This window comes from Montipora foliosa, chromosome 3 (assembly GCF_036669935.1).
Source record: "Montipora foliosa isolate CH-2021 chromosome 3, ASM3666993v2, whole genome shotgun sequence".
NCBI lineage: Eukaryota > Metazoa > Cnidaria > Anthozoa > Scleractinia > Acroporidae > Montipora > Montipora foliosa.
The window spans coordinates 23,614,048-23,626,547 of record NC_090871.1 but is presented as its reverse complement, the minus strand read 5'-3'; the positions used below and the strand labels follow the sequence as shown (position 1 = coordinate 23,626,547).

The following is a 12,500-nucleotide window of genomic DNA, read 5'->3' as shown; positions in this document are numbered from 1 at the left end:
AGTGGTTTATAATACTGTATTAGCGTGACACTCACAATTACAAATAATATGGCACTGCAAAGTTGCAAGATCGAAGGATACCAACTGGCTCACCCCCTCAGAATTGACTTTAGCAACCCCATTCAGAAAGTATCCTCCATTAGGGGGATGTTGATTTTTAAATGGAATACAGTCAACTCTCTCCAAGTCGGACACCATCGGGACCGTCCTCAGCTGTCCGTCTTAGAGAGGTGTCCGGCTTATAGAGCATGATCGACGTAACATGAACCCAGGAAGTTTGAGATAATAATGCGGAACCTGTGCACAGTGAATAACCCGCCTGTTTAAAATTTGTTTTAAGTTATTTACGTGAACGAAACCTACCCGTTTTAGATTACAATACATTCAGTTGTCACCTCCAAGTTATTTTTTGATTGGGACAATGACTGATTGCTCCTTCAGAAACTCTCGGAGGCAAATGAATATATTGATATATCGGATTTGAATATGCCTTGAAAACCGAACTTATTATATTTGTATTACCCTTCCATCTTCTCATTTAATTTGTTCAATTTTCCTATGAATTTTGTTTTATTTTGTTTTCTTTTTTTCCCAAATGCTGTACTGGTCAATATTCAATTATTATTGTTATTATTATTATTATTATTATTATTATTATTATTATTATTATTTTATTTTTATTTTCCCTTTCTTTGCTTTTTTGGTTTCATTACCTGATTCGTACTTCATATTTAGTTCAGTAAGTTATTTTTGTGCATTGTCAAATAATACTTAATTTTATGCGTCAAACCACTGCTCACCTCGAATAGCTGTAGCTAACTGCGAGTAGTGGTACATCATATGTTTCATATTCCAAACTTTGTAATATACTTGTCATAAACTTGTAGTAAATAAGCTTGAATAAACTTGAACTTGATTTAATTTTCACTTGTACTGTATGTATTCCGGCGACAAGATAAGAGCTTTCAATTAAATGTCTGATGTTAAAAAGAGTCATGTACAAGAATTTTTCTTCCCTAAACCGTAATTTGTGGCCACATTCAGCACCTCACAAGTGTCCGTTGATGATTTCAAAGTGTCCGTTGTCCGTTTTATGGAGGTGTCTGTCTTATGGAGAGTTTGGTTATAGTAAAATGACTAAGAAATGGCCGGGACCAGCACCAGCTGTCTGTCTTATAGAGGTGTCTGTTAAGAGAGAGTTGACTGTAGCCTTTTTTTTGTGGCTTAAGTTCTTCTTGCATTTTGATCAGAAAAGCACTCACCTGCTTGCAGGCATAGGCTGCAGTCAGTCAAGATTATCAACTTAATGTTAAACACCATATTACACTTCAAGGAATCATTGTATGGCCATCATACTTTGAGCTGAATTTGTTGAAAACCAGATTTGAATAGTGAATTTTAATGTTTACAAAACTTTGCAGGTGTAGTCTCGTACAGTGCTTGTCCGCAGCTTATCATTTCAATATTAAATTAATTCAACAGGTTAGTGGCTTCATTTATGAACTTGAAAGAAGACCTGTTTGTAAAAGAGGCTACTCAGTTGGTGCTAGAACAGCTCCTAGATTTCCTAAACCGTCTCATGTAAGTTTACATGTATTATTGGGAAGAGTTACGTTGTATAACATGACAGTGATGTTTTACACACTCAGTGACAATAAAACATGAATTTTATGTTTGAATGGCAAGAACAATATCTCACTCATTCGCTGTGCTCACTTGTGAGATACAGTTTTTCCTGCCACAAGAACATGAAATTCAGATCTTTGAGCTAACATGTCTTTTTGTTATATGGACAATAAATATCCATGGTAGAGATTGGAAAGCTGGCCTTAATACAAATACTGGGTACTGAATACAAACAAAAATGGCAGGAAAAAAAAGATGAGACGTCATCACTCAATATGACCACTCATGTTACATGCAAAAACTACACCACTTGGCTCCCAGATGTAGTGGTCGATTTACAAAAAACACTCCTGTCCATTATAATTTTAGTTTATGCCCCAAATGAATATTTGCAGAGACTCCCATAATGTAAAATGTGACTTGAAAAGTGGGAGTGGGTCGTGTCAATGGTAGGGGATTTGAGACAAACAGGTATGGGAGTTAAAATGCAGCAATGAATTTAAATGAGTTAAAGTTGAACTGGATAAAAAACTGGTACCAGAAATGTGAAGAGCACCTTTACTTTTAATTAGTAACCCGGCAAAGTCTCAGTATACATGTATCTGGTTTAAATATCAACTGAGAAAATGGTAAGTTAACTTTAAATTTGACAAATTTACAGACCTTTGTATGACTGGGGGTATACGCCATACCCCCAGTCATACAAATGTCTGTAAAGTTTTCGTTTTTCAACTTACATTTTCTCAGCTGATATTACACCCTGATATGCTGAACCTTTGCTGGGTTACCTAAGTAAAGGTGTTCTTTCTAGTGCTGGTATGCATTTTTAATTCTAACTCATTTGAATTTTCGTCTGCCATTTTGGAGAAGGGTCTATTGGCCTGCTTGCAACTGAGTGGCTTCGTAGTGCAGCTGGTACATGTAGTAGCAGGAGCAGTAAATTCACTTACTTGCAGGGCTGTCATTAGGGGCCTTAACCCGTAACACCTGTCAAGCCCAGTCAATGTTACGGGTGATGGTTGCTGTAGAATGAATATATTTCATGGCGCAAAACAAATTGAAATTTATTTATAAACATTTACCTTCTAAAGGAAATATAATTACTGCCTTGTGTTGTCTGTGTTCCCGATTCTAAGACATGTTTTTGGTAACAATCAAAACATTTTCTGTAAAAACCTTTGGAGAACACCCGTGATCGATCGTTGTTTGATTCCAACGCCGTTGTCAGCAACAAAATCATTATCAATGCACAGTACTTGATATAAATGGGATTCGGCTGACCATTTTTCACGGTTCTGTGATGCATTACCATTTCGACATGGTTAGTAACTATCTATTCATTGTGTCAAGTTTATCTTTTTGCTCTGTTTTATTTTCATCACTATTTGATTGATGGCACATCAGAGGGCTGGAAAATGCATTTCCGAGGGTCTAATTTGCCCCCAGAATTTTGCCCCCAGACCCCCCTAGGGGCTCAGGCCCTTTCGGGCCTTCCTTTACATGGCCTTTTTCCACATGTTTACGTGTTATGGGTGAAATCTTGAGTGTTACACCTACTTCAAAACTTAATGACAACCCTGACTTGACTGCAATTTCACAGTCAAACAAAGCAGCTCACGGCTGGACATCCATTTCGCACATTGTTGAAATATGCCAGAATCTCTGTCAATGCAGAACAGTGAAAACGTTTCAGGCATTCTTCGTGTTTTTTAGTGAATTTTCCAAAATATGTGGGGCGTCAAGATATGCATTAAGAAGGAGCACATTTACCTGAAAGCCAACTGTTGTAACTGTTGCTTTGCTTTCAACGTATGTACAGGCCTTCTGATATTACGCGATGGTGCGATTTCGCACAATCGACCTCAAATCGCATCGGATCGCACAATTCACGAAAAATCGCATAATTCACAAAAGGACGCACAAAATTCATAAACTGAAACATAAATCAAGACGTTTCTTAGAAATTCCTGCATAAATACGCCATTTTTAAGATGATTTATCTTGGAAAAAGGCTAAAAAACCTTTGTCACCTTCGATTTCGTAAACATTCGAAGTTCAAGGCTTTATTTTTCATGTCGGGGACCTGGTACTAGTCTCCTTCTATTGGTGCAACACAAACACGCCCTTATATACACACCACTGAAATGACACAGTTGCCTTCTCTTATAGAAGAGATTTGTGAAAAATAAGCGAAGTTGTAAGTTTTTCGGCAAAATGCAGTTTCTTTCGTTGAAAACTGATAAAAACTTACTCCTGGATAAGTTTGTTGTGAAAACGCTCGCTTTTTCTTCGACGAAGAAACATTCCGCCCAATCTGACAGCTCACGATCGAGCAAGAAAGTACCTCACAGGTACGCTCCACGTGGACGATGGACTGATGTTTTTCTCGTCGTGCAATATTAGGGCCTTTTATACGAGAAAAAATAAGCCGCGGCTTACTCTGGCCACGGTGTACAAAATACGCAAAAGGAACTAATTATACGAATATATATTCCCAGGTCAATATAAGCCGCGGCTTGAAAAAGACGTGAACGTAGATTTTGTATCATTTATACGGGGTGAACATTCGAGTCTTCTGTAAGCCGCGGCCAGAGAAAACAGCGGCTTATTTTCTCTCGTATAAATGGGGGTATGGCCCTATTGTGATTGACCATCTTCGGAAGTTCGTGGTTGACGAGCACCTTGATCAATCATTTGGCATGTTAGCTGTGTCCTTTCAACTTTTAACGTGGTGCACCGGTAGTGCAGAGGACCTCAGTTTTTCTATTTATCCCAACTAATGTCCATCGAGATACATAATTACTGTTCCTTTGTGTTCAAAATGTCTTTAGGGCAGCAAAAAAGCGTTTTTCTCAACCTGAAACCTTATAAAACAAGCTCAAAATTGCTGAGAAAAAAATCGCATAATTTACATTATTTATCGCATAATTGGCCTTTCTAATCGCACAATCTGCCCTAAAAAAATCGCATAATTTGCATTTTTTAATCGCACCCTGTCAGAAGGCCTGTATGTAGTAATGTTTATGTTAAGAAGCAAATGGCAAGAAAACCTCCCAGTAAGACCTATGGCGGAAACCATATGTAGACGAGGCAAGGACGCCTGTTTTATGAGTCAATGAGTCTGTGAGTCAATGAGTCATGAGTCATGAGTCAATGAGACTCACAGTCAATATAGCAATAATTTGTTGATTAAGCCAAAGCCCTCGTTTCAGTGATTAGGCCTAAGCATTCTCTGAAATTTTAGCTTTCATTTTATGGTTTAATTAACTGCACTAACTCGTTGACTCATTGACTCATAAATACTTAACACTCAATGTAGACCCTTAATGTAATCATGCCTTCTCCTCAGGGGATGCATGGGTATGAACTAACTACTGATTAATTATGTTTTTCATCAGATGGATATCCCTGGTCCACCCACTTATCAGGGGATCATAAGCAAGCCGATTCTCTTTGAGGAAGCATTTAAATCCTTTAATGTTGGTGCTTCAAGGTTTCCTGCAATTAATAAGGTAATGGCAGTAATTACTTTCCCTTTAAAATTCCACAAATTTACAAATCAGAGTTTGATGTAACTGAATTTTTTTAAACACTTTTTTTTACAAACACACTAAGGGAAGAAAATAGCAAAACAGAAGGGTATGAAAGAAGTAATTTACAATTATCGGAAGGAAGCATATCTGGGTAGAAAAGAATTACATGTTGCAATAATATTGATCAAAGTAAGATAAGGAGCACTTTGTCGAATTAACTTAGTTTTTTTATCTTGCACTTATTAGCTATTTTGGGAGTAAAATCGTTAAGTGAGAGTAAGTTGCATTAGTAACTTATTAATGTAAATATATTGAAGCATGAACAGCAAGGTGTAATTGAATGTCTTTTGTTTTAATTATTTTTAATTTTATTTGTCAGGGTTTAGGGTTAAATAAATAAATAAATAATTAATTAATTAATTAAATAAATAACCAAATTATACAAAGACCAAAAACTAGGTTGCAAATCGGATTTAAATTGATTACTTGGATTTAACATCATCCCAAATAGATGTTCCACACAAGATGACTTAAAGATTGATTTATTACTTGCATTAAACCACTGTACTACATTATGCACAAACCTTTGTGTAAAGAGGCATTTTAAAATGTGCGCATTATTGAAAGTGAAATACAGCAATGTGCAGATGAATGGTGGGCTAGATTCTAAAATGTGGTTGCTTACCAGTACTTTCATCTGAATAGGGTGTATTGTTATAATACACCAGCCTTGTTCTTAAAATGATGCACATACAAGACCCCCTGGGGGGACTCCCATATAAAAAGGGGAGGGATGCTCATCAGAAATTTCAAATTAAACCCCTGAAGAGACCAGTTTTGGAGTGGCCAAGGCTTTTTTTGACCCCTAAAAGAGACCATATTAAAACACAGAGAAACAAAAAACACGGTGACTTTTAATAATGGCAAAGACATTATCATGTAGTACTTTCACCTACGTGAAGAAATGTAAAAGTGTAAATACACACTTTTATATTTCTTCGCGCGCAACCCTAAAGGAGACCTTCACGGCTATATATGATTGTTTTTTGCCCAGAACACCCTAAGTGAAATCAAAATCCGAACTTTACACCCCTAAGCGAGACGAAGAGCATCCCTCCCCTTTTTATATGGGAGACAAGGACAAGAACGCAGTCTGAGAAGAAGTGGCGGGGTATTCTGAAATTGTCCCAAATGATAACGCAAGTTTCTTCTTCCCACTGTATCCAAGGCAAGCCCTGCAATTTGTTGGGCGGAACACTCTGTGGCTGCATTGCTAGGAATGGTGATCAAATAAATTAATATACCGTAGGTGGCAAAAGATTTTATTGTTTTGGGCTCTGTTCTCCATCAAACTTTGAGTTGAGTGAACCTATGTAGCAAGTTTGTACAGTATGGGAAGGGAGTCTTCTAAAACGTTAACATGCACATGCAGAATATTGTTAGTTTTTCTCACCCAAAACTTGGTTTTTTGGTGTGGTCATTGTCATCATTTTTGCTTTAACGTCCTGTTTCAAGCTTTAGAACTCTCTGTGAAGAAACTAACGTAATGAAAATATTTTATCTTGCAGGATTATGAGGCACATCCTGGGTAGGGAATCTAATTTCTTGCACATTTCATTATTTTTTGTATGCTGAGTTCAGCTTTTTCGAATCATAGTTACAGTACCTTTAAAGTGCCTCTAACCCCAAAGCATTTTTTTTCGCTAAAATGACTCTTTGCACCTGTTGGAACACCTTGCGGCCATTTTTTTCATTTTTCTAGCAAATCCTGCCATTTTATAGGCTTCAAAAGATGCCAAAATCCAAGCATCTTTTGTTCATGATCGAGTCAGAAGGGGAGTGGGTCTATTCCTGATTTGATGTCACAAACTGATTTACATTGCATTAACTCTTTGTAAAAATGCATGCAAAGTAGATTGTGACGTCAAATCAGGAATAGACCCACTCCCCTTCTGACTCGTTCATGAACAAAAGATGCTTGGATTTTTGCAACTTTCAAAGCCTATAAAATGGCAGGATTTGTAAGAAAAAAGAAAAAAATGGCCGCAATGTGTTTCGAACAAGTGCAAAGATTCATTTTAGCGAAAAAAATATTTTGGGGTCAGGGGCACTTTAACCCTTGTACTCCAAAATTTGCAAAGCTCTTTGAAGATTTTGTTAGATTTTGTGGAAACAGAAGACATTCTAACACTCTCTTTGTTAGTGACTCTTACTGGTGGACCTTAATGGTCCACTAAAAAAACATAACAATTGCAACTGTGCTACTTTTCTCCCACTGAATTGTCCAAGAACTTTCTCTTTCTCTTTCTTTCGCCCCTTTATGCGTACTGGAGCTGACCTGTCAAACTTGAGTCAATCATAAATCATTTAATTCCTTCGACAGACCCATGTGCTATCATTAAGCCTCCTTCATTGAATCTCAGTTTTTAGTTTATACTAGGTTTGACTGTAGTTGTTAACTTAATTGTTTGAATCATATCAAGACAATGCAAATACGTAGTCTATTGTTTGAATTTAGACCTGGATCCTATGAGTTTGATGCCAAGAGAGACAGGAAAGTTAAATTCCATGGTTCCTTTGGTGGACCACAGACGCTTATAACATCTGTCACGATCAAATGCAATGAGTTTGGAGAAACGGATATTGTGAGTAACAACAACTGGTTGGATATGAAAGTGATTCAGAAAATAAGCCCAGTGAGCGTTTTGTTCTTCCATCAATCAAATTTCCGAACATAAGCCGGGAAGATCGACTCTGCCTCCAAAAAGTGAATTGGAGTTTTTGTTCAGTTCACAGCTCGAATACCATAAGATATCTTTAGAGGTTAGAGAGATTCTTACAGATTAGGTGCTGTCATACAGGACACTTTTACCGCGGTAAATGACCCTTTTATCACGGGGAAACTGCATTTAGTGGCTGTGACTTACATTTCCCAAGGTAAATTTCCCATGGTAAATTTCCTTGGATACGTCAAAACGAGGGTGTTTAAATTCTCGAGCTACAAGAGCTAATCACGATGCTGATGAAGTTGTGATTAATTTTCCCACCAATGAATTGCGTGACATTTCTTTTTGCTTGGTAATCTTCGTAACGTGTACTACAATCCACGTGTGAGGCACCGCGGGATAATTAATTGTGGGAAGTGGCATTTGCCATGGTGTGTGTAACCGCACCTATTCTATCGCTTTCCACCAGGCGTCGAGTTCGAGTGTTCGTTATGTCACGCATTAATTGATTTCTGCTTTTCGGATCAACTCTCGGCTTGGCGTCGGAAGTTTGATTGATGGAAGCCAAAACGCAGTTTGGCATGAGATTCCGCAGAATTATGAAAATCGTAGTGGGTTTTAGTCATCCCATATCCCAAAAATTCCGGGTGCAGCTATCCCTTATCCCAAAAATTTGTGAGACTGTTATGGCAGTTTTAAAGAGTAAAACGACCCGTTTTTAAGAGATAACCTAATACAGTTTCACGTCAGGACACAAGAGGATGACCGAATTAAAGAACCATGAGAGTTAGTCTTGGACATCTTGCTTGAGTTTGGACTGATAAATGACCCGTTACTTTTCATTACCAGTTGCTATTGATGTGAATCCTCGGCAAAAGTGACCAAAAGTATGATAATTGAGAAATCAAAACTATTTTCTTATTTTCCCCAAAACTATCTCCAGTCGGTTATCCCTTATCCCAAAAATTATTTCGTCAGTTATCTCATATCCCTAAAATTATTTTGCCAGTTAAATCCGTAAAAGGGACTCAGAGATAAATTTCTCAATATTCACTAGGGTATACTCCATCAGGGCAACACTAAGTTTTTGAACAAACGTATGCTTGGTTTAGTTGCTTTTAGCGATAAAATGTCTAGTTATCATTAGTTATTGTTTAAAGAAAGAAAAGACATCAGCAACAACGGAAGGCTTCACAAGATGCTCATCGTAGTTTTCAAAAGCCTTTTTGTTTCTACGTATCCGGAATATCTAAAAGAACTGTTCGTTCTTGAATTCGTAACTGGAGTTACTCATTAAGAGGAAAGAACATACTGACCTTGCGCCAAGAACAGCAAAGTTATGGACTCGAGTGTATCCGATACGAACCCGCAAAAATGTGGAACTCGCTCTCGGTCTGTACGAGAGCAATCACATCTGACACTAAAAGATTTTAAGATAGCCCATGTAGAGGATGAATTTTTAGTGTCTTAGCGTTCTAACTACGTATTGTAACAATTATTTTTATTGATTTATGAATTTTTTTATTTCGCGAAGATATTTGCTCATTAGAGCTACTCTGATAATTCGAGTTGAAACGTAGTTAATGCATAGAGATAGTTATAAAACTCGGCAAGTGTTTTTGTTTCATGTTTTTGTCTGTATTATACCTTGCAAAGGCCAAAAACGTTGCGAGACGTTACACCACAAGTACATGTGAGACAGTTAAAACGCAGTTATGGTTGATAAAAACGAGTTTCCGCCGCAAACATCATCTAAATTTGGTACGAATCGCCTGGGTGCGAAACGACTGCGGGTACAATATCGACTGGTAAGCCTGGAAACGTCAGTACACAAATCTCTATTACGGTTATCAACGCGTTTTATAGGACCAAATTTTTCGTGTTGATTCATCGGTTCCATTTCGAAATTGTCTTACTATTTAACAAAATCTTCAAATCTGTTAAAACATTAAATTTTGTTTTCTCCTGTAGCAGTTATGGTGACATAAGTATTTTTACTTTATTTTCAGTGCAAGTCTTGTAAAACTGCACCCGTTGGAGATTACTATGAATACAAGAAAGTTCATTTTTGTCGGAAATGTTACGAACACCATTTAACAACTGGAGAAAAGTATTCTAAAAGGTATTCGATCTTCGATGTTTTTAAGGAAAATCGCCATGATGCGTGCGACACATCATCTTCCGTTCTTATTTGATGATTTTTCTCGTTTTTATCTACAGGTACCTTCGGTCGTTTTACAAAGTTAGAGACTGTTCAAATATTCACCATCACGAAGGAACCAACGCTAAATTAATGGTAAGGTATTTTATTGAACAGACAAGCACTGGGCAAATTGATCGGCAATGACCATAAATCTTCAGTTTTCTGTGCAAAACCTTTTTACTTCTCTAGTATTTGCTACTGGCCCTTGGGTCAACCGCATTTCTTTTTAACAGGATGCTGTGTCAAACAACACCATAGTCAAGCCGACTCATGCAAATTTCTCTGGACTGTGTCGCTGGTGTTTCTAGTGTTAATTGTAACAATTACAAAATTCTCGAATCTGATTGGTTATCAACTGCTCTAATATGACAGTTGGTAATTGGAAATCTCTTTCACGGTTTTTGGTGTTGTTTTCTGCAAAAAGTGCATGCACGACATTTTAAAAGGGCTTTACTTTTATCATCCAAAAATGAAGGGTGGGGGGGAGGGGGGGGGGTGGGAATGGGGTGCGTCAGTTGCGAAGTGAAGCACGCCTTTCTTTCAACTAATTTTCTCTTGTGATCTACGTTACTATCTCCCCACCAGTAGCGTTGCTTTTCACTCTATAAAACGCTAACAACCAATACTTCCCTAAGTCGCTCTGGCGAAGAGCTGACGCTCGAAACGTCAGCTTTCAGATTTTTTTACGGTCAGTGGTCAATTTACCATATCAACCCAGTTGATAAACCCATTTGTGCGTTTCAAAAATCGTATTTAATTTGGTGGTAACGGCTATATAGGCGATTATTAAGTTAATGCGTTCAGTACTACCAGGAGTAATCATTGATTTTGAAGTGCGTTCATTGGGAAAACTTTGGATGTTGGAATCACTACACGAGCTGAGAAGCCTTAGAAGACGATGCGTTTTACTGTTTATGTAAAGAACTTCTATCGAAAGTTTGAGGCTTTTGAAACATGGCTAATAATGGAAAGTTTGGAGTAAGGAGGTGATGACGTCACAAAAACTAAATTTGTGAAAACATGGAATTTGTTGAAATTGTCTGAGTCTGAGAGATAAATACTAAAAAATATCCCTTGCCAAAAATCAGCGTGTTGGTGCAAATTGACTCCATACAAACAATTACGAGATTCTCGTTCCTCATTTCCGCATATGACGTATCAAAAGCGAGATGCGCATGCAAATTTGACGTAATTCAAGATGGCGCTGAAAAAGCAGAAGTCTAATGTCGTTCTTTTCTATGTTTCAGCTTAAGACAGAGCGAGACCTCAAGAAGCAAAGATTTCGAGAAGCATACATGAGCTTGTATTTTTAGAATTGGATCCCATGCAAGAACATTCATTTCATTTGTAAAGATTAATCATGTGAAGACAAGGATATAGATGAGGCAAACATACTGAAGCGGCCGGTTTAATTGACTTGTCCTTTGTCCAAATAGATAATATGAAATATTGACAATGCATAAATCGCCGAACGAAGTTCTAAACAAATTTGAACATGTCTTGTGTAAATGTGCGGTATTTGTTATAGGAAATGAATCAACTGAATAATATTAGACAAGAACAAAGAACACAGCTTCATTCACTCACTTTATGCTTGACAGCAAAATACAATACGATAAAATAATTATTAAAAAAATGATATATTTTTTGGCTAACCGAGTTCGATTTTAATTTGAATAACATACAATAGCGTTCAACAGCCAAGATTTCCATAATGGATCAAGGCAATGCAGCTAGGGATGGGTTCCCGGACGGTTCTTTTAAGCCTCATTTACATTAGCAAGTTCTCCTTGACAAGCCAACTTGTCAAGGAAAACTGGCCGACTGTACACACTTGCAAGTTTTCCTTAACAAATTTTTCCTTGACAAGTTTTCCTTGGTAGTGTAAATGGAAAATATGACAAGTTTTCCTTGACAAGTGCACTTGACAAGTAATTTACACTAGCAAATATCGTCCTTGACAAGTTTTTCCTTGACAAGTGTCCTTGTTCAAAAACTAGCATGCTAGTTTTGAACAAGGACACCTGTCAAGGAAAACCTTGTCATATATTTCCATTTACACTGTCAAGGAAAACTTCCTAGTGTAAATGGGGCTTTAGCATTTCTCAAAGCTTATAAAATCAGTTGGTTCTAGGAAATTCAAATACTAGAAGCGTTGTCACGACATCAGTATCGCAAAACGAGACGAACTTTCTTACTTTTTTCGTTTACATTCAAACCAATTAGTTCACTGACTTTTCTCACAAAGTGGATGCATCGTTCTCCTCAGAGGAAGCGATTTTTCCCGTCACCACCGAAGATAACGAACTCTGGCCAGTTCCAAAAGAAGTGCAGTCGTAGAGGAGTATACATTTTTGCAACCGTTTGCATCAACTACTACTACCCTCGGTGATGACTGAAGGAATCACTGAA

General features: G+C 37.5%; 1 protein-coding gene across 1 annotated transcript in view; it reads left to right on the top strand.

Moving 5' to 3' along the window:
- Nucleotides 1-12,500, top strand: part of LOC137997110 (ciliary microtubule-associated protein 3-like) — a 12,994-nt gene that overhangs the window by 373 nt on the left and 121 nt on the right. Inside the window, exons 3-9 of the mRNA XM_068842895.1 lie at nucleotides 1,483-1,581; nucleotides 5,025-5,138; nucleotides 6,728-6,747; nucleotides 7,678-7,804; nucleotides 9,895-10,007; nucleotides 10,106-10,181; nucleotides 11,336-12,500. The exon at nucleotides 11,336-12,500 is cut by the window's right edge and continues 121 nt beyond it. Of these exons, the coding sequence (XP_068698996.1) occupies nucleotides 1,483-1,581; nucleotides 5,025-5,138; nucleotides 6,728-6,747; nucleotides 7,678-7,804; nucleotides 9,895-10,007; nucleotides 10,106-10,181; nucleotides 11,336-11,401 (615 nt within the window). The 3' untranslated portion in view covers nucleotides 11,402-12,500. The remainder of the gene's footprint in view (nucleotides 1-1,482; nucleotides 1,582-5,024; nucleotides 5,139-6,727; nucleotides 6,748-7,677; nucleotides 7,805-9,894; nucleotides 10,008-10,105; nucleotides 10,182-11,335) is intronic.